Consider the following 27,621-nt stretch of genomic DNA (forward strand, 5'->3'; position numbering starts at 1 on the left):
GACTTCACGGACATTTTATTTACATAAGCTGCGCATATATACACAGTACAGAGATCAATGTACAGATATACCCAAGTCCGACAATAAACAATAACATGAGGATTGAACATGGGTGTTTGGGCAACCCGTGTCATTTTGCACAGAAGAGCGTTAACAGCTCATGAAACATTTGGGTTTGTGAACAACATTACTAAAGTTACTAAAATATTTGTGGCCTCAGAGCATTTCATGAAAAAGAATTCGATTGAAGGGAAGCCCGAAGAAACGATATTGATACTATACAAACAGCCATGATGAATTCCACATAATAAAACAAAAATGAAAGATAATTTGACAACCAACATTCTATATCTGTTTGGAGGCGCAGTGTAAGGGAGATAACTGTACAAGAACTAAAAGGAGAACGCTGTTGGATGTCTGAGTCATAATGGCATAATGTCAGGCGTAGGTCGGAAGTCCAGACTGGCTCCTACATGCTGTGCAGAGTTGCGTCCCTTGGGCACGCCAGAATCTGGTTCGAATCTGGGCTCGTCCCGTGTCCGGGTTTGTCAGCACCATACCGTGCTTGGGGTTTCACCAAAGCGGTAAACGTCCTGCATCACTTCCCACATCAAGCTGACACGCCGTGATATAACGGGAATACTGCTCAAAGCGGCGTTAAATCTAACTCATTCACTCACTCATACTGATGCCTGATTCAGGGTGACTCAGAATTAAAAGATTACACATTATTCGGATTTCCTGGACAACAACATGGATGTCATTGGACAACATAAATATTAGTACACAATTATTAACATGTGAGTAACAGGTAAGAATACATTGACTGGAACAATTGACAGTATATGACACTGCATTGACAGATTATTTACAGAGTGCTGACAAAAAACTAAGGATTATACAGCGCCTCGTGTTTGGACAAGCCAGTGTCATTTTGTACAGAATAACGTGTTGTGTACAGGTTCACAACATGTAGAATTGTGAATAGTTATAAAGAAGGGTTAATATATTTTCTGAATAGTTCAGTGATATATGATACAAGAGAGAGCCAACAGAAAAGAAAGTCGATATCCCCAAACCAGCCACATTAAAACCAGGAGGATATTTGATTGAAACCGGAAGTTCCAGTTTAAGCAAATGCAGTGTAAGGGAGATAACTGCACACACGCCAAGTAAGGAAACAAACAAAGAAGCATATTTCTAAATACTGAGTGTGTCACACTTTGCACAAACATAATCTGCTCGCTAAAAAGAGACATCTTGTAATCATAACATGCTACACGACACATCCATGCAACCAATTACTTTTTAAAGTTTTAAAGTGCAAAGGTATACATACAGGATATACACATACAGAATGTATTTCAATCAAGCCTGAATCTAATCAACAAATGACACCAGATGTGTGTACCGTGTGGCGTCATCGGATGACCCCAGCGTCTCATAGCGTCTCTGATCTGCGGCTTCAACTACATCAGGCGAATCGTCATCTTCATCTGTACCAGCCGATGATTGAATCATTTCATAATGTCGGTAATCACTGTCACGTGACCCACCAAGCTCTTCCCGCGAGATGTCATCGGATCTTGATTCCAGATCGTTTTGTACAGGTGATATGTATATCCCACCTGAAGCGTTCACTACGTACCTACAAGATACAAATAACAAAGAAATAGCATGTTTTAGAAGCGCAAAATCACACACTATGTATGGTATTTAATACAGTGCCCGCATGCATTCTCCGATCAACTAAATATAAGTTTTTAAAATTTTAAATAAAAGATGACCCCTATAAGAAATTCTAAGAAATTTACCATGAGCACATTGAAACATAATCAGGGAGAATTTGCGATAGGTTAGGATAGGTTTCTAGCGGTACTAAGGAACGCAACTCAGCACTTGGAATTACGGCACATTAGACAACCACGACAACGCCGTATAAATACCGGCGTTAGCTCTTATTAGTGAGTGAGTGAGTTTTGTTTTACGCCGCTTTTAGCAATATTCAAGCAATATTCGGGGGAAACCAGAAATGGGCTTCACACATTGTTCCCATGTCGGGAATCGAACCCGGGCCTTCAGGGTGACGAGCGAACGCCTCACCATAAGGCTACCTGACCACCCCTTAGCTCTTATTAACAAGTGTAGTTACTGTGAAAGTTTAAATTTCCAATTTATTTTTATTCAAATATTTATTCCCAATCGTTTGAGAAATGTACTATTACCGCTTAAGGAAGAGCACGGCCATGATGATAACAATAGAGACCAAAACAACAACCGCAGCAGAAAGGATCCATATCTGGCGACGATGTGAACTTTGTTCTGAAAATACGACAAGGACGCAAAAAGGTTATTATGAGTGAGTGGGTGAGTGAGCTGAACGGTGTTCCAGTTATATCACGGCGTATCCGCTTAATGTGGGACGAAAGCCCGAAGGGATACCACTTCGATGAAACCCACAAGCTTGGGTATGGTGCTGACAAACATAGAAACATAATCGGGGCGAATCGGGATGCGAACCCACGATCAATGGTTTCTGGCGTGCCCACGGGAGGCAACTCTGCACAGAAAACTGCGGCCACAATTGCCACCAGGTAACTGTGAAGAAAACCCATTTCCATGACAATATTTAGCTGGCTTTAAGTGTTTCCATAATGAGTGAAATAACACACAAGTAAGACGTTAATGCTAATCTATCACAACAATCAAGGCATGTGCCAGAATCTGTTGAATGAGTTCCCCGTTGCAATGACTCGAGTTGTTGGGTACGGTGACACGCTATAAAAGCTGTAAGTCGCCAATCCAATCCAGTAAGTCGTCATGAAACAAACATCACTGGGGACACATTTTTACGTGGAACCACCTCTAGGGATTACATAGTGAGTTGTTATGGCGTTCAATTATAAATAACCAATACAAGTGTTTATATGCGAATACGTTTGTTACCATGACAGTGTTCTCCCGTCCAGCCATCAGCACAAGTAAGGCAGGCACCATCATACTGACATGTGTTGCACACCATGGGACATGTTCCAGAACACCTGCTTCCATAAAACCCGTCCTCACACCCGTTTATACAGACTCCTGTCATGTTACACTGCGACTTCAGGCAGGCAGTGTTACAGGTCAAGTTACAGGACTCGCCGTATCTGTTGGCTTCACACTCCAGGCATTGGCCATGATGTCTGTCACATCTCACACAGTGCTGTAGACACGAGTTGTCACAGTAGCCACCCAACCACCCGTCTTCACACCCCTCAGTGCATTGGGGCGTATCTACATCAGTGTTAACTGTATGACAGTTTCTATTGACACAGTGATCACTGCACGAATTGTTACAGTAATGGCCATAGAAAGTTCCAATACATCCTTGTGAACATATTCCAGTTTGGTGGTGACATGTGTCTCCTTTACATCCGGATGAACAAAGTTTGTCACACATCTTGCCGAAAAGTTGTTGGTGACAAGAGAGACATGCTTCATTATACTGTTCACATTTAGAACAGAACTGTGGACACGAAGCGTTGCAGTGGGAGCCTTTGAATCCCTGCATACAAGACTTACAGGAACCAGTCTCTCTGTGGCAGGACTCTGAGGCACATTGGTCGGGACATTCTAGATGACACGTATCTCCGTACCAGCCTGTGGTACAGCCTTGGATACACTTTCCTGACATTTGTTCACAGGCATGATTCAAACAGTTGGATCCACAATGTCGCTCACACATTCCCCCAAAGTTTCCAACTCCGCAAGATTCACAAGTTCCACTCCTGTCACATCTCTGGTTACTACAGTGACTGCTGCATGGGATGTTGCATTGGTCTCCATGGAAACCGGGTTTGCATCTTTCACAGGTTCCGTTACGATAACACAGTTCGTCCTCACAGTTGACATTGCAGACTTCGTCACACTTGTCACCAGACCTTCCGCTATTGCACCCGGATGTACATATCCCGTTCAATGAGCATCTTCCGTTGACACAGTTATTGCACTGTTTTGCACACAAACGTCCATACCACCCTACTTCACATCCCTGTGTACACTCTCCTTCCGGACCACATACGTTATAGAGGCAGTGGAGGGGACAGGGGGCGGTGCAGCCATCTCCATGGAATCCAGCCTTGCATGTACAACTGTCTCCATTAGAACTCTGACAGTTCACACAGGTCTCTGTGCACAACACACCCCGAAATCCTTCTTGACATGTACAGTTATTTCCTGTACACATTTCACAGTTTGTACAGTATTGGTCACATCTGTTTCCTCGTCTTTCTCTCTTGCAGCCACACAGACATCTCCCCTCATTGTCACATGTCTCAACACCGTCTCCACACGACCTGCACGTGTCACAAGTTAAAACACATCTAGGTCCATAGTAACCTGGCAGGCAGTTTTGCAGACAGAGCCCTTTCCACCGGTGACATGAATGATTCCTGCATCCTGTACTACATGGAGTAAGACAGTCTGCACCCCACGTGTGACTCTGGTTACAGGGAACACCACATGCATCTTTGTATTCGACTGACTGTACATCGACAGCATCCTTGCATTGTCTGCACGAGGAGCCATCCTGGAAATATCCCAACTTGCATTCTGTGGAAAGAATGTTTCAATATTAACTATGATTATCAGGTCGCTTAAAACAAATACCAGATAAAGGGAATAGGCAGTTGATAAATGGACCGTATAAATATTGAGAATATTGCACAGAACACTCTATCGATATGAGAACAGTTCAGCTGTCTTCCCTTAGATTTGCCTCTCACCTTCTGGACAAAGGCCGCATGTCTTCTTGCAGAAAGAGTTCATACCTGGCTGAAGACAGTTCCACTCTCTACAACTGGAATGTATATCCTGGCACGGTGGAAAGGCTGCAACAATGAAGTCAGTGCGAACGTTATTGTCTCCAAGATTAAGCATGCGTGAATCGATGAGGTGCTAAATTGTTTTTATTTAATGTTCTCAGGCCTGATCTAAAGATAAACTAATGTTGCAAATTAAACTAGAGAGGTCACGTATCCCAGATAACTTAATTCCTTGTCCGGACCTGATACCTTACTAAACGTTAATACATCATGATTAACGATAAAGACTCTGCCATAACCACTGATTAGTTAGCACATCTTTCATATCTCATTGACATGTCGGACATTTAACCACTGCTATAACTATGATACTTCAATGTTTGCCCCAGTGTATTCAAAATATGCCATGTGTAACGGCGAACATGTCAGTTACATAATATATACGTTGGATAGGTGTTTAATATATTCACCAGTACATTGTGTGAGAGCCAGCCCGCACATTGCCAGAAGGAGGGTGTTGTGGTGACACATGGTTGAATGCGTCAATCCTCGAACCTGTAGTCGACAAGAAGGTTTCCTACAGAAGCATATCATAAGTCGACAAAGAGATAGTTACCTAAAATATAATTGCTTATATCAATCTTCAAACACAAACATAAAAGAACTAATAACTCCCACTGAGCTTGACATTGAGCATTAACTTCCTGGCATTAAACATGGCTTATTCTGGTGACGTTTTCTAGACACAGGGTCATGTGTTATGGGCAAATGAAGAAATATAATCGCTGAGACAATTACTGTTATTGCATTAATGACACCAGGTGTTTGACATCCCTCGTGTGTGATTGTCATCACTGATCGGAAATATATAACGATTATGTCTTTTCAAGTGAATTATAGAAACATTACTTTACATTTTTACGTGGTGTTACGAGCAGGACTAGGATGGCACATTTGCAAAGCTACACAGTGACCGAGTGAATCATATTTTCTATTTCCTTTTACGTTACAAATATCAAACAACGACGAATAGATTTCCTGTCTATGACATACATAAAGTGTGATTCATGCCCAACTACATCCTGCCTCCGTCATCATAAAAACAGGCATATCTGTATACACCATGTTGTCCCTGTCTACGTTGTAACATGCATGTCTATATACACCATGTCGTCCCAGTCAACGTTGTAACACGCATGTCTATATACACATGTTGTCTCCGTCAACGTTACAACATGCTTCTCTATATACACCCTGTTGTCCCTCTAAACGTTGTAACATGCTTCTCTATATACACCATGTTATCCCAGTTAACGTTGTAACATGCATGTCTATATACACCATGTTGTCCCAGTCAACGTTGTAACATGCATGTCTATATACACCATGTTGTTCCCATCAACGTTGTAACTTGCATGTATATATACACCATGTTGTCCCCGTCAACGTTGTAACATGCATGTCTATATACACCATGTTGTCCACGTCAACGTTGTAGGATGCATCTCTATATACACCATGCTGTCCCCGTCAACGTTGTAACATTCATGTCTATATACACCATGTTCTTCCCGTCAACGTTGTAACATGCTTGTCTATATACACCATGTTATCCCAGTTAAAGTTGTAACATGCATGTCTATATACATCCAGTTGTCCCAGTTAACGTTGTAACATGCATTTCTATATACACCATGTTGTCCCCGTCAACGTTGTAACATGCATGTCTATATACACCCAGTTGTCCCCGTCAACGTTGTAACATGCATGTCTATATACACCATGTTGTCCCCGTCAACGTTGTAACATGCATGTCTACATACACCATGTTGTTCCCGTCAACGTTGTAACATGCATCTCTATATACACCATGTTATCCCAGTTAACGTTGTAACATGCTTGTCTATATACACCATGTTGTTCCCGTCAACGTTGTAACATGCATCTCTATATACACCATGTTGTCCCCGTCAACGTTGTAACATGCATCTCTATATACACCATGTTGTCCCCGTCAACGATGTAACATGCATGTCTATATACACCATGTTGTCCCCGTCAACGTTGTAACTTGCATGTATATATACACCATGTTGTCCCCGTCAACGTTGTAACATGCATGTCTATATACACCATGTTGTCCCCGTCAACGATGTAACATACATGTCTATATACACCATGTTGTCCCCGTCAACGTTGTAACTTGCATGTATATATACACCATGTTGTCCCCGTCAACGTTGTAACATGCATGTCTATATACACCATGTTATCACAGTTCACGTTGTAACATGCATGTCTATATACACCATGTTGTCCCCGTCAACGTTGTAACATGCATGTCTATATACACCATGTTGTTCCCGTCAACGTTGTAACATGCTTGTCTATATACACCATGTTATCCCAGTTAAAGTTGTAACATGTATGTCTATATACATCCAGTTGTCCCAGTTAACGTTGTAACATGCATGTCTATATACACCATGTTGTCCCCGGCAACGTTGTAACATGCATGTCTATATACACCCAGTTGTCCCCGTCAACGTTGTAACATGCATGTCTATATACACCATGTTGTCCCCGTCAACGTTGTAACATGCATGTCTATATACACCATGTTGTTCCCGTCAACGTTGTAACATGCATCTCTATATACACCATGTTATCCCAGTTAACGTTGTAACATGCATGTCTATATACACCATGTTGTCCCCGTCAACACTGTAACATGCATGTCTATATACACCATGTCGTTCTCGTCAACATTGTAACATGCATGTCTATATACACCATGTTATCACAGTTCACGTTGTAACATGCATGTCTATATACACCATGTTGTCCCCGTCAAAGATGTAACATGCATGTCTATATACACCATGTTGTCCCCGTCAACGATGTAACATGCATGTCTATATACACCATGTTATCACAGTTCACGTTGTAACATGCATGTCTATATACACCATGTTGTCCTCGTCAACGTTGTAAGATACATGTCTATATACACCATGTTGTTCCCGTCAACGTTGTAACATGCATGTCTATATACACCATGTTGTCCTCGTCAACGTTGTAAGATACATGTCTATATACACCATGTTGTTCCCGTCAACGTTGTAACATGCATGTCTATATACACCATGTTGTCTCCGTCAACGTTGTAACATGCATGTCTATATACACCATGTTGTCCCCGTCAACATTGTAACATGCATGTCTATATACACCATGTTGTCCTCGTCAACGTTGTAACATGCATGTCTATATACACCATGTTGTCCCCGGCAACGTTGTAACATGCATGTCTATATACATCATGTTGTTCCCGTCAACGGTGTTACATGCATGTCTATATACACCATGTTGTGCCAGTCAACGTTGTAACATGCATGTCTATAATTATACACCATGTTGTTCCCGTCAACGTTGTAACATGCATGTCTATATACACCATGTTATCCCAGTCAACGTTGTACCATGCATGTCTATATACACCATGTTGTCCCCGTCAACGTTGTAACATGCATGTCTATATACACCATGTTGTCCCAGTCAACGTTGTAACATGCATGTCTATATACACCATGTTGTGCCCGTCAACGTTGTAACATGCATGTCTATATACACCATGTTGTCCCAGTCAACGTTGTAACATGCATGTCTATATACACCATGTTGTCCCAGTCAACGTTGTAACATGCATGTCTATATACACCATGTTGTGCCTGTCAACGTTGTTACATGCATGTCTATATACACCATGTTGTCCCCGTCAACGTTGTAACATGCATGTCTATATACACCATGTTGTCCCAGTCAACGTTGTAACATGCATGTCTATATACACCATTTTGTGCCCGTAAACGTTGTAACATGCATGTCTATAATATTTTTATACACCATGTTGTCCTCGTCAACGTTGTGACATGCATGTCTATATACACCATGTAGTTTCCGTGAAAGTTGTAACATCCATATCTAGATATACGATGTTGACTTCGTCAACGTTGTAACATGCATGTCTATATACACCATGTTGTTCCCGTCAACGTTGTAACATGCATGTCTATATACACCATGTTGTCTCCGTCAACGTTGTAACATGCATGTCTATATACACCATGTTGTCCCCGTCAACATTGTAACATGCATGTCTATATACACCATGTTGTCCTCGTCAACGTTGTAACATGCATGTCTATATACACCATGTTGTCCCCGGCAACGTTGTAACATGCATGTCTATATACATCATGTTGTTCCCGTCAACGGTGTTACATGCATGTCTATATACACCATGTTGTGCCAGTCAACGTTGTAACATGCATGTCTATAATTATACACCATGTTGTTCCCGTCAACGTTGTAACATGCATGTCTATATACACCATGTTATCCCAGTCAACGTTGTACCATGCATGTCTATATACACCATGTTGTCCCCGTCAACGTTGTAACATGCATGTCTATATACACCATGTTGTCCCAGTCAACGTTGTAACATGCATGTCTATATACACCATGTTGTGCCCGTCAACGTTGTAACATGCATGTCTATATACACCATGTTGTCCCAGTCAACGTTGTAACATGCATGTCTATATACACCATGTTGTCCCAGTCAACGTTGTAACATGCATGTCTATATACACCATGTTGTGCCTGTCAACGTTGTTACATGCATGTCTATATACACCATGTTGTCCCCGTCAACGTTGTAACATGCATGTCTATATACACCATGTTGTCCCAGTCAACGTTGTAACATGCATGTCTATATACACCATTTTGTGCCCGTAAACGTTGTAACATGCATGTCTATAATATTTTTATACACCATGTTGTCCTCGTCAACGTTGTGACATGCATGTCTATATACACCATGTAGTTTCCGTGAAAGTTGTAACATCCATATCTAGATATACGATGTTGACTTCGTCAACGTTGTAACATGCATGTCTATATACACCATATTATCCCCGTCAACGTTTTAACATGCATGTCTATATACACCATGTTGTCCCCGTCAACGTTGTAACATGCATGTTTATATACACCATGTTGTCCCAGTCAAGGTTGTAACATGCATGTCTATATACACCATGTTGTCCCCGTCAACGTTGTAACATGCATGTCTATATACACCATGTTGTCCCTGTCTACGTTGTAACATGCATGTCTATATACACCATGTTGTCCCTGTCTACGTTGTAACATGCATGTCTATATACACCATTTTGTGCCCGTAAACGTTGTAACATGCATGTCTATATACACCATGTTGTCCCCGTCAACGTTGTAACATGCATGTCTATATACACCATGTTGTCCCTGTCTACGTTGTAACATGCATGTCTATATACACCATGTTGTCCCTGTCTACGTTGTAACATGCATGTCTATATACACCATTTTGTGCCCGTAAACGTTGTGACATGCATGTCTATATACACCATGTAGTTTCCGTCAAAGTTGTAACATCCATATCTAGATATACGATGTTGACTTCGTCAACGTTGTAACATGCATGTCTATATACACCATATTATCCCCGTCAACGTTTTAACATGCATGTCTATATGCACCATGTTGTCCCCGTCAACGTTGTAACATGCATGTTTATATACACAATGTTGTCCCAGTCAACGTTGTAACATGCATGTCAATATACACCATGTTGTTCATGTCAACGTTGTAACATGCATGTCTATGCTATTTTTATACACCATGTCGTCCTCGTCAACGTTGTATCATGCATGTCTATATGCACCATGTTGTTCCCGTCAACGTTGTAACATGCATGTCTTTATACACCATGTTATCCCAGTTAACGTTGTAACATGCATGAGTGGGGTATTCATGTTAAACTGCGGCATGGTATCTCAGTGAGCTAGCACTATAAATCGGCATCAGTCCGGACTAGTACACGCAGCCACACAAACACACACACGTACATGCACGTCGCTATATAAGTGCAATAATCTTGGACGCGACGTTAAACCCCATTCCACCACCACCAAAGTTGTAACATCCATATCAGGATATACGATGTTGACTTATCCCCTACCCATGAAACTCAGAAGACAAAAAACAGAACATGTTTTCTATATATAACCATACTATGCATCATGTCTACAGCAACCCATCTTATCAGCAAATCGTGATACGTTTGGATCTTCAAACTCGTCTTCATTTGGTTACCCATTTCATACATCTCTTTGTTAACATGATTCGACATAGACGCAAAGTGACAGAAACCATTTAAGTTGCAGCGACCGCACATCTTCCGACATATTTCAGCAATACCTGCGCAGTCCACAAAACGTCTTCCGGTAGACTTCAGTAATACCTGGATGGCATCAACATGGCTTTCGACAGATTTCAGCAATAGCTGGCTGTCCCCAACACGTCTTCCGGCAGACTTCAGCAATAGCCGGCTGTCCCCAACATGTCTTCTGGCAGACTTCAGCAATAGCTGGCTGCCCACAACACGTCTTCCGGCCGATTTCAGCAATACCTGGGTGGCATCAACAGGGCTTTCGACAGATTTCAGCAAGACCCGGATGGCAACAACAGGGCTTTCGATATATTTCAGCAATATCTGGATGTCCAAAACGCGACTTCCGGCCGATTTCAGCAAGACCTTGATGGCATCAACAGGGCTTTCGACAGATTTCAGCAATACCTGGGTGGGAACAACAGGGCTTTCGACAGATTTCACCAGTACCTGGATGTCCAAAACGCGCCTTCCGGCCGATTTCAGCAATACCTGGATAGCATCAACAGGGCTTTCGACAGATTTCAGGAAGACCCGGATGGCAACAACAGGGCTTTCGACAGATTTCAGCAATACCTGGCGGTCCACAACACGTCGTCCGACAGATTTCAGCAATACCTGGCAGAACGAAGTTCTGTTCTTTCATGTTGCGCTTTTTGTTAAGACATAATATGGCTGAAGCAATACATATCCTAAATGTGGAAATCGATCTGTACATCGCTCCTTTTACTGACCTACTGTCTGATCTCCAGTAATTGCTTCTACAAGTATGCCCTCTGCTTACAATATCCTACATTTGGTTTTTTTAAAAGGGAAGGGGTCCGTACCTCCTCGACCCCCTCTGGACCCGTATGTACAAGCAGATGTCACATCTCAAATCAGTAGGGTAGTGCCTGTTCCAAAAACAACAAAATGGCGTCGATTGCAAGGATACACATATGTAGTTGTAACCTTATAAGTGCCGAACATGCGAATCTAAAAATCGTTCAAAAAAGTAGAACAAAAATGAATAAACTCTACCTGGAAAGATATTCATTTACAAAATGTACCTTCGTGTGTGAGCAGTTGTGCTGATGTGCACGCACTGGCGTCGCTTTTGTGAATCATACTTTCTTCTTCCCTAATCCCTATTGCTACTTGTATTATTCCGGGTTGTTTGTTTCACAGTCGGTGTGGTGTCATTTGGCTGCATGTACGCTTCTGTACTGCTGTTGCCGGTTTCCTGGTGCTAACCCACTAAGACATGCCACTCAGATACAGTACACTGACTCCCATCTGACCTGTCCTTGTTTCATCTCCTTCATGTGAGGCAGGTAACAAGTACCATCTTTAAACATCTCATGGCGTGACGCGCACGGGGAATCGAACCACAGGCATACTGCTCTCCAGGCAGACACTCTACCCACTAGACCACGGAGGCGGTCAGAAAGTTAACAGAACAACATTAAGGATAAGGATAAATAGACATTTTATATTAATGTTACATAATTTGTTATTCTTGTAAAGTATGTATATGTAATCATCAATTAACATGACCGCCTTCCATGGTTTAGTGGTAGAGCATCCGCCCGGAGTGATCCCCGGCGGCGTCATACCAAAAAAGGTTAAAAGATGGTACTTTTTGTTACCCTGCCTGGCGCTCGGCTTAAAGGGGCGTAACAAGTACTGGTCGGCATTAGCCCGGACACACACACACACACACACACACACACACACACACACACACACACACACACACACACACACACACACACACACACACACACACACACACACACACACACACACACACACACACACACATACACACACGTTCTTGGGCGTGACGATAAACCACATTTCACCATATTTCCGAGGTATGTTACAATGTCGGGTGTAAGTTGATGAAACCACTTGTAACAGGGAAGAAGAAACTGGTCTTTGTGACTGCGCACGAGGACTTATTTATTCAGTTATGTTATACGTGGTTATATGTACTCGCAAGAGTGTAGGTTTTATGCGGAATATACGCTATGAGTTTCCGAGAACACATGAATCACGAATTCTCAGTAATTCGTTGGGTGAGTGTGTTACAGAAAGTGTATGCTTGTCTGAAGAGGCGACTAACGGGATCTGGTGGTCAGGCTCACTGACTTGGTTGATGCATGTTATCGTATTCCAATTGCGGTGATCGAAGCTCATGATGTCAATCACTGGATTGTCTGGTCCAGACGGTATTATTTACAGACCGCCGTCATATAGCTGGAATAGTGCTGAGTGCGGTGTAAACCAACACACAAACAAACAAACAAACAAACATGCTGCCATGATCCGAACAGGGCTGTGGAGTGCCCGATGATCATGCAGGACACAATCCCAGTTTAATTATTTGTAATTGTATCTACAATACAATATCTAATCCAATAGCTCGCCACCTAATCTTATGTGTTCTAAAACCAAGTTATCTGCCTAGTTTTTGCGTAAGCATTTGATAATACAAGAAAACTTCATTTCGTTGTTTTTGAAAATAATGATTTGTTATAATATGTTGTATATTATTATTAGTAGATAGTAGTGTTTCAGTGCTGTTTTGACAATATAATGTATTGACATGCCTTGTACAATGTAGAAAGTAGATCAACTGTTGCGAACTTGCCTTTCGCTATGGTCTGTCGGGCCGACATTATGCTGTCAGATACCCGCTACTGGTCGTAACAAGCGACTGAATTGAACCGGGTGGTCAGGTTCTACTAGATCGTTTCTCATGTATTCAAACCAGGGTTTGCTTGACCCAGACTCGATTATTAACGGGCTGTCGTGACAGCTGCAATATTTCCGACTGCGACATAAAACAACATTCTCTCACACATTCACTTGCTTGTTAAATTAGCATACCGCATTCTTTCTTCTCCTCCATATTAACTATTACCCGGGAATAGGAAACTGGGACATTAACAAAATACGTCCCGTAGTTTCGATTCTTTGTTAACTTATTTGTTTTATGATACCGGGAAATACGCTTTTTCGTGTTTACGTAACTATCAGTATTAAGAGTATTTTTGACATGGGAAGTTGTCGGTGTCCCCGATATAGTCTACCTGCATACATTTCCCATTTGTCTTGCAGCAAGACTGCAACACCTGACAACAGAAAATGATCATACTAAACATATAATTAATTGAGCGCACTGTAACGGCGACACCACAGGAGAGATTAAACTTCCCGTGCTTTACAATTCATACATATACCCCATCCGGTAGCGCCCTCTACCTTGAATAGCTTCCCTTTATATCTGACTTTACCTTCAAGAAAAATCGATTTCATTCTAATTCAGTCGGTTCTATCGAATGACATTGACATTTCATGACAGCGAGTGAGCATGGTCTTATACTGTTTTAACACATAGCAGCCGTGACAACGAGACTAGGTCTCATGTGATGTAGTCCATCTTCCCGGGGCAAGGGTGTTAAATTACGTTCTCTGCAACAAACACATTCGTTCTTTAAAACCCATATCAAATCTGAGAGAAAAACGTAAGACAAAAATAATTCAGATTTATTTGGTCTAAATTGTTTATTTGTTAAAGCTTGAATACATTACATATTACGGAATACATTTCATGTATATGTACATCGTATTGAAATATTGACACGTTATAAAGCTAACTGTTTTCTGTAAAAAAAGACACGTACATTGTATTTACACTATTGACACATGACGTCGTTATATGTGATCAAAAGCAAAAGTAAATGATTAATTTATGGAATATACAGAATATCATAATCCATCTCATCAAATCCGATCTTAGTTCTGGCTATCGCTAAGCTTTGTTTAGCGGCAGGGAGAACTTAGATCTGATTTTAATGAGATTGATTATAATCATTAACAATAGAATCAACATTTTATATTTCTGTACACGATTAAACGTCTATTACAGTTGCAGCAGCCGAGACTTCACAGTTAGGATACAATACACGATAACATTATCGTTCTTAGTCTACATTTGGTAAATTAGCAGCTACATGTCATCTGTGGGCAGTGTGTGGCTGTTATTAATGTTATTCTTCATTTATGTGATCAAATGCAGTCGGCTTGACCACTGGTACCAACGCTGACCAGCAGTCGGCTTGACCACTGGTATCAACGCTGACTAGCACTCGGCTTGACCACTGGTACCAACGCTGACCAGCAGTCAGCTTGACCACTGCAACCAACGCTGACCAGCAGTCGGCTTGACCACTGCAACCAACGCTGACCAGCAGTCGGCTTGACCACTGGTCCCAACGGGGTGTGGGTGGGGTGGGTCGGTGTGTGTGTGTGTGTGTGTGTGTGGGGGGGGGGGGGGGGGGGGGGGGGTTGGGGTGTGGTCGGGTAGCCTAGTGGTTAAAGCGTTCGCTCGTCACGCCGAAGACCCGGGTTCGATTCCCGACATGGGTACAATGTGTGAAGCCCATTTCTGGTGTCCCCCGCCGTGATATTGCTGGAATATTGCTAAAAGCGGTGTAAAACCACACTCACTCACTCACTGGTACAGTTGGGGGCGCATGCATGGCAGTAGAAATGCCACAAGTCCACGGGACCCTGTCTAGAGTTAATATAATTCAAATCTAAGACAATCGCAGGTGATATTGCACCACTTCAAATCACTTTCGTCATGCTTGGGTTTGATCTTAGGAAGAAGTAGGCGTACCTGTGTAATTATAGGTATTTAGAGCAGGTCGGTTCATTTGTCTGGATACATTATGTCTGAAGCACTGTGTTGTTATCATATGAGCACATCAGGAATAGCACACCTTTTTGTAATAGGTCTCGATGAGTGGATAATGTGGTTGCTAATCACGTCGGAGATACGGGTTCGATTTCCGACCTGTGTACATTATTTGAAACCTATTCTCTGTGTACCCGACGTGATGATTGATAAAGGCAGAGTAAAACTGCACTCACTCACTCACTCACTCAATCACTCGATTACTCACTCACTCACTCACTCACTCACTCACTCACCTCACTCACTCACTCACTCACTCACTCACTCACTCACCTCCTCGCTCGCTCACTCACTCACTCACTCACTCACTCACTCACTCACTCACTCACTCACTCACTCACTCACTCACTCACTCACTCACTCACTCACTCACTCACCCAACCATCCACCCACGCACCCACGCACGCCTCACTCCACTCACTCACTCCACTCACTCACTCACTCACTCACTCACTCACTCACTCACTCACTCACTCACTCACTCACTCACTCACTCACTCACCCACCCACCCACCCACCCACGCACGCAAGCACGCACGCACGCACGCACGCACTCACTCACTCACTCACTCACCTCACTCACCTCACTCACCTCAATCACCTCAATCACCTCACTCTCCTCACTCACCTCACTCACTCACTCACCTCACTCACTCATAGTATAGTGAAAACAGGCAGTAAACTCCATGACTTAAACATTTACCCATATGAACTGCTACACGTAAATACATCCGCACGTTTTTGTCATTCTGATAAATTCTCACCAATTGGTTTTATTGTCTTTCCTTCCTAATATTTATGACCTTTGACATTTGCATGATTGGATTTCTTGGGAAACTGAAAAAAACCTTTCAAGTCAGGGAATTTGTCACCGGTTTCTTAGGAAGTTTAAGACACATGTCGTTTTCAAATATCAATATCATTCCGTTAACGAAGTGAATTTTGAAAATCATCATGCCAAAAGTAAAACATAATGCGAGAAATATCGCTATTGGAAGACTTGAACCTGGTGGATCAGATACGTCAGTGGCAAGAGAGTTGAATGTTGCCCGTAGCACAATTTCCCGACTCTGGGTACGATGTCAGCAACATGGCACTACTAAACGTGATCGTTCAAGAGAGACCCCGCATCACCACATCAGCCTAGACTCACGACATCCGGGTCCTTCACACTCGAAACAGGACACTCGCTGCAGCACACGAGCCACTAGTGTACTAGTTTCCCGAGAGCCACGAGTGTACTAGTTTCCCGAGAGCCACGAGTGTACTAGTTTCCCGAGAGCCACAAGTGTACTAGTTTCCTGAGAGCCACGAATGTACTAGTTTCCTGAGAGCCACGAGTGTACTAGTTTCCTGAGAGCCACGAGTGTACTAGTTTCCTGAGAGCCACGAGTGTACTAGTTTCCCGAGAGCCACAAGTGTACTAGTTTCCTGAGAGCCACGAGTGTACTAGTTTCCCGAGAGCCACGAGTGTACTAGTTTCCCGAGAACCACGAGTGTACTAGTTTCCTGAGAGCCACAAGTGTACTAGTTTCCTGAGAGCCACTAATGTACTAGTTTCCTGAGAGCCACGAGTGTACTAGTTTCCTGAGAGCCACGAGTGTACTACTTTCCTGAGAGCCATGAGTGTGCTAGTTTCCCGAGAGCCACGAGTGTACTAGTTTCCTGAGAGCCACTAGTGTACTAGTTTCCTGAGAGCCATGAGTATACTAGTTTCCCGAGAGCCACGAGTGTACTAGTTTCCAGAGAGCAACAAGTGTACTAGTTTCCTGAGAGCAACTAGTGTACTAGTTTCCTGAGAGCCACGAGTGTACTAGTTTCCTGAGAGCCACGAGTGTACTAGTTTCCTGAGAGCCACGAGTGTACTAGTTTCCCGAGAGCCACAAGTGTACTAGTTTCCCGAGAGCCACGAGTGTACTAGTTTCCCGTGAGCCACAAGTGTACTAGTTTCCCGAGAGCCACTAGTGTACTAGTTTCCTGAGAGCCACGAGTGTACTAGTTTCCCGAGAGCCACGAGTGTACTAGTTTCCCGAGAGCCACGAGTGTACTTGTTTCCCGAGAGCCACGATTGTACTAGTTTCCCGAGAGCCACGAGTCTACTAGTTTCCCGAGAGCCACGAGTGTACTAGTTTCCAGAGAGCCACGAGTGTACTAGTTTCCCGAAAGCCACGAGTGTACTAGTTTCCCGAGAGCCACGAGTGTACTAGTTTCCTGAGAGCCACGAGTGTACTAGTTTCCTGAGAGCCACGAGTGTGCTAGTTTCCTGAGAGCCACGAATGTACTAGTTTCCCGAGAACCACGAGTGTACTAGTTTCCTGAGAGCCACGAGTGTACTAGTTTCCTGAGAGCCACGAGTGTACTAGTTTCCCGAGAGCCACGAGTGTACTAGTTTCCTGAGAGCCACGAGTGTACTAGTTTCCCGAGAGCCACGAGTGTACTAGTTTCCTGAGAGCCACGAGTGTACTAGTTTCCTGAGAGCCACGAGTGTACTAGTTTCCTGAGAGCCACAAGTGTACTAGTTTCCTGAGAGCCACGAGTGTACTAGTTTCCTGAGAGCCACGAGAGTACTAGTTTCCCAAGAGCCACGAGTGTACTAGTTTCCAGAGAGCCACGAGTGTACTAGTTTCCCGAGAGCCACGAGTGTACTAGTTTCCCGAGAGCCACGAGTGTACTAGTTTCCCGAGAGCCACGAGTGTACTAGTTTCCCGAGAGAGCAGAATATAAACGTACTGGTCGTGGCCTTCAAAGGTCATCCGATCACAACCAAATGGAGCATCATTAGGATGAGGTAGACAGTCGTTTGCGTCTGCATCAACCTGGGCCACAGCATCAGCAACAATTACGCCAAGTTCTTCAGGAAGAATGGACTGCCATTCCACAAAGTGTCATCCTCAGGCTTCTTGGTGCCATGTACAGGAGGTGTGTGACGTCATTCAGGCCAATGGTGGACACACACGGTGCTATGCATTACTACTGCCATGCTCGAGAAACACACAAAGATATATTGTCGGCTACTGTCGTTGGTTTAGTGAGACGTAGAGCACGTAGCAAGCCCTAGATTTGAATCGCCCGTGGAAGGTGCGGTTACTTGGTCATTCTATCCGGGGATTTCAAATAAGATAACAAAATTGTTTTCGAGGTTGCGTGTTTCCAAACAAGAACGCACACGTACCTATCAGAGACAATATAGGTTATTGTGAAAAAAAAGACCCAGCACACTCGATAATCCGGCATTTCGGGGTAACAGGGTTTGAAACTTAGGGTGGATAATCGACTGCAGTTGCATAACAAATGTACCTGGTTGCTTAAAAAGAGTGTATGAGAAAATGGGATTGAAATAAATCCGATTAATGTGCAGTGAATGTGAATAACGCAAATGTTTATATTACCAATTTACTTGATGTAGCAAGTTCTCAATATGAATACAGTTTACGCAAGGGTATATTCATAATTTAATAAATGAAGGTACAATTGAATTTGAAATGCTTGTTTGAACACTGGTAATGCACGGGTGTTATTGTGGAAACAACTTTACATATGTTATTCGCCAAATCCACACCCCGAACCACGCCCAGAGCGCTACTTTATTACCTGGTGGCTCACGACATGTCCATTCCTATTTACTGGATTCCAAAGTTCCATAAAAATCCGTAGAAAGAGAGAGCTATATTACTGTCAAGCAAATGTACCAATAAAATCCCTGTTTCAAAGATTAACCACAATCCCTAAACAATCAAGGAAGAACTTTTTTTAAATTCACAAAAACATATCTGAGACAGGTTGAAACAATACCATGTGAATTCTCAAAAACTCAAATGATTTGCCTGTTTTTTTGGCAATCTCAGAAAAGTTCAATTCTGTTAAGACATTTGATTTTTCCACTTTGTACACCGCTATCCCAAACTTAAGGGAATACTTCATTCCTTGATAAATTGAGCATTAGTAACTAAACATGGCGATAATAGATATAGTTTCATAGTTATCTTCAGAAATTCAGGACAATTTGTAAAAAAATGAAAGCAAATTTCATCTGAAGTTTACTGACAAAACACAAACATCCTCACTGACAACATAAATGTAACATTTGGGCTAGGACATTTAGGCAAGAAGTAGGCCTCCCGGATGTGCTTCCCTCATTATTGATCTTTTTCTTAATGATTATGAATCGGAATGTCTGCTCAGATTGGCAAATTAAATTCAAGGGAATTTGACCAAGAAGTTGAACTTTAGCTTCAGGTTTATCAGTGATCTTATATAGTTCAATAACCATCAGATAGCCAATTCCTTTCTGAACCCAACTGAACTTGAAATAAAAGAAATCAGTGAAAAATAACTCATCTGTTTCATATTTAGATCTATGTATTCAGTGCGTGAGTGAGTTTGGTTTTCCGCCGTTTTTCGCAATATTCCAACAGTATCACGACTGGGCACACCAGAAATGGGCTCCACACATTGTACCCGTGTCGGGAATCGAACCCGGGTCCTCGGCGTGACGAGCGAACGCTTTAACCACTAGGCTACCCGTCCGCCCCCTATGCATTCAGATTCAGTGTAACAAAAACTCTCCACAAGACTGTATGACAAGAGGGATGACTTCAACTTGCCAATGGTCAATTTACCCTTTAAGCCGCGCAATATTCAAGCCTTTGGTGTCTACATTTCACAACTTTTGAGATACAATCGAGCATGCTCTTTCTACGAAAATTTCAAAGAATGTAGGTGCTACCGACGGGGCAGGATACGCTCACTCTTTCGCGAACACCCGGTATCATCACTATTTTATAGTGATTCATAGGATACAGTCGGAACCATACTTTTGATATAGTCGGAATCGTACAAGGTAGTAGTCTTCTTATGTAGTGATGAATATGCTTATGAGTGAGTGAGTATGGTTTTACGCCGCTTTTGGCAATATTCCAGCAATATCACGGCGGGGGACACCAGAAATAGGCTTCACACATTGTACCCATCTCGGGAATCGAACCCGGGTCTTCGGCCTGACGAGCGAACGCTTTAACCACTAGGCTACCCGACCGCCCGAATATGCTTATGAACATGTAACTGTTTTTGTCGCTTATGTTCATTTACGAGCGTAGCTTTACAGACAGTAAGTAATGTATGTATGTATGTATGTATGTATGTATGTATGTATGTATGTATGTATGTATGTATGTATGTATGTATGTATGTAAACAAGTGATTTAATTCTGGACTCTGTTTTATTGTATGTATGTATACATATATTATTATTATTATTCAGTTATGGCCTGAAACTGTGTTCAATCTTACTCCACTTATTTAATTATTACTATATTGTGCCTGAGAGTTAGAACTTTACTGTGCTTTTTCTATGTATACAGTAATTGATGACAAAGCAGACAATGGGGACTTCACAGACATTTTATTTACATAAGCTGCGCATATATACTAAGTACAGAGGTCAATGAACAGATATACCCAAGTCCGACAATAAACAATAACATGGGGATTGAACATGGGTGTTTGGGCAACCCGTGTCATTTTGCACAGAAGAGCGTTAACAGCTCATGAAACATTTGGATTTGTGAACAACATGAAGGGTACATCGAAGTTTCTAAAATATTTGTGGCCTCAGAGCATTTCATGAAAAGAATTCGATTAAAGGGAAGCCCGAAGAAAACGATATTGATACTATACAAACAGCCATGATGAATTCCACATAATAAAACAAAAATGAAGGATAATTCATTTGACAACCAAAATTCTACATCTGTTTGGAGGCGCAGTGTAAGGGAGATAACTGTACAAGAACTAAAAGGAGAACGCTGTTGGATGTCTGAGTCATAATGGCATAATGTCAGGCGTAGGTCGGAAGTCCAGACTAGCTCCTACATGCTGTGCAGAGTTGCGTCCCTTGGGCACGCCAGAATCTGGTTCGAATCTGGGCTCGTCCCGTGTCCGGGTTTGTCAGCACCATACCGTGCTTGGGGTTTCACCACAGTGGTAAACGTCCTGCATCACTTCCCATATCAAGCTGACACGCCGTGATATAACTGGAATACTGCTCAAAGCGGCGTTAAATCTAACTCACACACTCAGTCATACTGAGGTCTGATTCAGGGTGACTCAGAATTACACATTATTCGGATTTCCTGGACCACAACATGGATGTCATTGGTCAACATAAATATCAGTACGCAATTATTTACATGTGAGTAACAGGTAACAATACATTTACTGAAACAATTGACAGTATGTGACACTACATTATTAGATTAAACGAAGAACTGACAAAACACTAAGGATTATACAGCCCTTCGTGTTTGGACAAGCCAGTGTCATTTTGTACAGAATAATGAGTTGTGTACAGGTCTTACAACATGAAGAATAGTGAATAGTTGTAAAGAGAGGTAAATATATTTTCTGAATAGTTCAGTGATATATCACAGGGTATATGATACAAGAGGGAGCCAACAGAAAAGAAAGTCGATATTCCAAAACCAGCCACACTAAAACCAGGAGGATATTTGATTGAAACCGGAAGTTGCAGTTTAAGCAAATGCAGTGTAAGGGAGATAACTGCACACACGCCAAGTAACGAACCAAACAAAGCAGCATATTTCTAACTGCTCTAACTGCTGTGTCACACTTTGCACAAACGTAATCTGCTCGCTAAAAAGAGAAATCTTGTAATCATAATACAGTACACGACACATCCATGCAACCAATTACTTTTTAAAGTTTTAAAGTGCAAAGGTATACATACAGCATATACACACACAGAATGTATTTCAATCAAGCCTGAATCTAATCAACAAATGACACCAGATGTGTGTACCGTGTGGCGTCATCGGATGGCCCCAGCGTCTCATAGCGTCCCTGATCTGCAGCTTCAACTACATCAAGCGAATCGTCATCTTCATCTGTACCAGCCGATGATTGAATCATTTCATAATGTCGGTAATCACTGTCACGTGACCCACCAAGCTCTTCCAGCGAGATGTCATCGGATCTTGATTCCAGATCGTTTTGTACAGGTGACATGTATATCCCACCTGAACCGTTCACTGCGTACCTACAAGTTACAAATAACAAAGAAAAAGCATGTTTTAGAAGCGCAAAATCACACACTATGTATGGTATTTCATTCAGCGCCCGCATGCATTCTCTGATTAACTAATTATAAGATTTTAAAAATGTTAAATAAAAGATGACCCCCATAAATGACCGAGTGAGGGAGGAATTGCGTTTGTCAGCTTGATTTCGGAGGGTCTAAGAAGTTTACCATGAGCACATAGAAACATAATCAGGGAGAATAAGGGTTTCGAACCTAGGTTTCTAGCGGGACTAAGGAACGCAACTCAGCACGGGGAATTACGGAACCATGACAACCCCCTATAAATACGTTAGCTCTTATTAGTGAGTGAGTGAGTTTGGTTTTACGACGCTTTTAGCAATATTCCTGAAATATTCGGGGGACACTAGAAGTGGGCTTCACACGTTGTTCCCATGTCGGGAATCGAACCCGGGCCTTCGGCGTGACGAGCGAACGCCTAACCACAAGGCTACCCGATCGTCCCTTAGCTCTTATTAAGAAGTGCAGTTACAGTCAAAGTTTAAATATCCAATTCATTTTTATTCAAATATTTATACCCAATCGTTTCAGAATGTATATACTATTACCGTTTAAGGAGGAAAACGGCCATGATGATAACAAGAGAGACCAAAACAACAACCGCAGCAGAAAAGATCCATGTCTGGCGACGATGTGAACTTTGTTCTGAAAATACGGACAAAGACGCAAAAAGGTAATTATGAGTTAGTGGGTGAGTAAGCTGAACGTTGTTCCAGTTATATCACGGCGTATCCGCTTAATGTAGCCCGAAGGGATACCACTTCGATGAAACCCACAAGCATGGGTATGGTGCTGACAAACATAGAAACATAATCGGGGCGAATCGGGATTCGAACCCACGATCAAAGGTTTCTGGCGTGCCCACGGGAGGCAACTCTGCACAGAAAACTGCGGCCACAATTGCCACCAGGTAACTGTGAAGAAAACCCATTTCCATGACAATATTTAGCTGACGTTAAGCGTTTCCATAATGAGTGAAATAACACACAAGTAAGACGTTAATGCTAATCTATCACAACAATCAAGGCCTGAGCCAGAATCTGTTGAATGAGTTCCCTGTTGCAATGACTCGAGTTGTTACCATTACAGTGTTCTCCCGTCCAGCCATCAGCACAAGTAAGGCAGGCACCATCATACAGACATGTGTTGCACATCGTGGGGCATCTTCCAGAACATCTGCTTCCATAAAACCCGTCCTCACACCCGTTTATACAGACTCCTGTCATGTTACACTGCGACTTCAGGCAGGCAGTGTTACAGGTCATATTACAGGACTCGCCTTTGAATCCCTGCATACAAGACTTACAGGAACCAGTCTCTCTGTGGCAGGACTCTGAGGCACATTGGTCGGGACATTCTAGATCACACGTATCCCCGTACCAGCCTGTGGTACAGCCTTGGATACACTTTCCTGACATTTGTTCACAGGCATGATTCATACAGTTGGACCCACAATGTCGCTCACACATTTCCCCAAAGTTTCCAACTCTGCAAGATTCACAAGTTCCACTCCTGTCACATCTGTGGTTACTACAGTGACTGCTGCATGGGATGTTGCATTGGTCTCCATGGAAACCGGGTTTGCATCTTTCACAGGTTCCGTTACGATAACACAGTTCGTCCTCACAGCTGACATTGCAGGCTTCGTCACACTTGTCACCAGACCATCCGCTATTGCACTCGGATGTACATGTCCCGTTGATTGAGCATGTTTCTCTGACACAGTTATTGCACTGTTTTTCACACAAACGTCCATACCACCCGAACTCACATCCCCGTGTACACTCTCCCTCCAGACCACATACGTTATAGCGGCAGCGCAGGGGACAGGGAGCGGTACAGCCATCTCCATGGAATCCATCCTTGCATGTACAGTAGGCCCCATTACAACTCTGACAGTTCACACAGGTCTCTGTGCACAACACACCCCGAAATCCTTCTTGACATGTACAGTTATTTCCTGAACACATTTCACAGTTTGGACAGTTTTGGTCACATCTGTTTCCTCGTTTTCCTCTCTTGCAGCCACACAGACACCTTCCTTCTTTGTCACATGTCTCAACACCGTCCCCACACCGCCTGCAGGTGTCACAAGTTACATCACATGTAGGTCCATAGTAACCTGGCAGGCAGTTTTGCAGACAGTGCCCTTCCCACCGGTGACATGTTTGATTCCTGCATCCTGTACTACATGGTTTAAGACAGTCTGCACCCCACGTGTGGCTCTGGCTACAGGGAACACCACATGCACCTTTGTATTCGACTGACTGTACATCGACAGCATCCTTGCATTGTCTGCACGAGAAGCCATCCTGGAAATATCCCGATCTGCACTCTGTGGAAAGAATGTTTCAATATTAACTATGATTATCATGTCGCTTAAAACAAATACCAGATAAAGGGAATAGGCAGTTGATAAATGGACCGTTTGAATACTGAGAATATTGCACAGAACATTCTATCAACATGAGAACAGTTCAGCTGTCTTCCCTTAGATTTGCCTCTCACCTCCTTCTGGACAAAGGCCGCATGTCTTCTTGCAGAGGGAGTCTATACCTGGTTGACCACATTGCGACTCTCTACAACTGGAATCTATATCCTGGCACGGTGGAAAGGCTGCAACAATGAAGTCAGTGCGAACGTCATTGTCTCCAAGATTAAGCATGCGTGAATCGATGAGGTGCTAAATCGTTTTTATTTAATGTTCTCAGGCCTGATCTAAAGATGAACTAATGTTGCAAATTAAACTGGAGAGGTCACTTATCCCAGATAACTTAATTCCTTGTTCGGACCTGATACCTTACTAAACGTTAATACTTCATGATTCACGATAAAGACTCTACCATAACCACTGATTAGTTAGCATATCTTTTCACATCTTATTGACATGTCGGACATTTAACCACTGCTATAACTATGATATTTCAAAGTTTGTCCCAGTGTATTCAAAATATGCCATGTGTGACGGCGAACATGTGTCAGTTGTATAACATATACGTTGGATAGGTGTTTAATATATTCACCAGTATATTGTGTGAGAGCCAGCCCGCACATTGCCAGAAGGAGGGTGTTGTGGTGACACATGGTTGAATGCGTCAATCCTCGAACCTGTAGTTGACAAGAAGGTTTCCTACAGAAGCATATCATAAGTCGACAAAGAGATAGTTACCTAAAATAAAATTGCTTATATCAATCTTCAAACACAAACATAAAAGAACTAATAACTCCCACTGAGCTTAACATTGAGCATTAACGTCCTGGCATTAAACATCGCTTATTCTGGTGACGTTTTCTCAACACAGGGTCATGTGTTATGGGCAAATGAAGAAATATAATCGCTGAGACAATTACTGTTATTGCATTGATGACACCAGGTGTCTGACAACTCTCATGTGTGATTGTCATCACTGATCGGAAATATATAACGATTATGTCTTTTCAAGTGAATTATAGAAACATTACTTTACCTTTTAACGTGGTGTTACGAGCAGGACTAGGATGGCACATTGGCAAAGCTACACAGTGACCGAATGAATCATATTTTCTATTTCCTTTTACGTTATAAATATCAAACAAGGACGAATATATTGCCTATATGGCATACATAAAGTGTGATTCATGCCCAACTACATCCTGTCTCCGTCAGCATAAAAACAGGCATGTCTGTATACACCCCGTTGTCCCTTTTAACGTTGTAACATGCATGTCTATATACTCCATATCGTCCTCGTCTACGTTGTAATATGCATGTCTATATACACCATGCTGTCCCCGTCAACGTTGTAACATGCATGTGTATATACACCATGTTGTCACTGTCAACATTGTAACATGCATGTCTATATACACCATGTTGTCCCTCTTAACGTTGTAACATGCATGTCTATATACTCCATATCGTCCTCGTGTACGTTGTAATATGCATGTCATTATACACCATGTTGTCCCCGTCAACGTTGTAACATGCAGGTCTATACACATCATGTTCTCCCAGTCAACATTGTAACATGCATGTCTATATACACCATGTCGTTCTCGTCAACGTTGTAACATGCATGTCTATATACACCATGTCTTTCTCGTCAACATTGTAACATGCATGTCTATATACACCATGTCGTTCTCGACAACCTTGTAACATGCAGGTCTATATACACCATGTTGTCCCAGTCAACACTGTAACATGCATGTCTATATACACCATGTTGTCCCCGTCAACATTGTAACATGCATGTCTATATACACCATGTTGTCCCCGTCAATGTTGTAACCTGCATGTCTATATACACCATGTTGTCCCCGTCAACATTGTAACATGCTTGTCTATATACATCATGTCGTTCTCGACAACCTTGTAACATGCATGTCTATATACACCATGTCGTCCTCGACAACCTTGTAACATGCATTTCTATATACACCATGTTGTCCTCGTCAACGTTGTAACATGCTTGTCTATATACACCATGTTGTCCTCGTCAACGTTGTAACATGCATGTCTATATACACCATGTTGTCCTCGTCAACGTTGTAACATGCATGTCTATATACACCATGTTGTCCCCGTCAACGTTGTCACATGCATGTCTATATACATCATGTTGTCCCAGTCAACGTTGTAACATGCATGTCTATAAACACCATGTTGTCCCTCTTAACGTTGTAACATGCA

General features: G+C 42.5%; 1 protein-coding gene across 3 annotated transcripts; it reads right to left on the reverse strand.

Moving 5' to 3' along the window:
- LOC124129159 (multiple epidermal growth factor-like domains protein 6) lies at window positions 1–26,473 on the reverse strand. 3 transcript variants are annotated; one of them, XM_048392518.1, is made up of 6 exons: window positions 26,417–26,473; window positions 25,973–26,057; window positions 25,458–25,565; window positions 24,031–25,284; window positions 23,498–23,594; window positions 1–1,648 (listed from the first exon to the last, which is right to left on the reverse strand). In XM_048392518.1, exons 2-6 carry the CDS (start codon window positions 26,031–26,033, stop codon window positions 1,381–1,383), a joined length of 1,788 nt encoding a protein of 595 aa, XP_048248475.1. In that variant the 5' UTR covers window positions 26,034–26,057; window positions 26,417–26,473; the 3' UTR covers window positions 1–1,380. The 3 variants fall into 3 exon arrangements, with proteins under 3 accessions (XP_048248475.1, XP_048248468.1, XP_048248470.1); XM_048392513.1 differs by lacking the exon at window positions 1–1,648 and adding an exon at window positions 21,220–22,889; XM_048392511.1 differs by lacking the exons at window positions 1–1,648; window positions 23,498–23,594 and adding an exon at window positions 2,870–3,537 and having other exon boundaries at window positions 24,229–25,284.
- Between the last annotated feature and the right edge of the window lie 1,148 nt (window positions 26,474–27,621).

This window comes from Haliotis rufescens, unplaced genomic scaffold, assembly GCF_023055435.1.
Source record: "Haliotis rufescens isolate VD_foot unplaced genomic scaffold, xgHalRufe1.0.p SCAF_1, whole genome shotgun sequence".
NCBI lineage: Eukaryota > Metazoa > Mollusca > Gastropoda > Lepetellida > Haliotidae > Haliotis > Haliotis rufescens.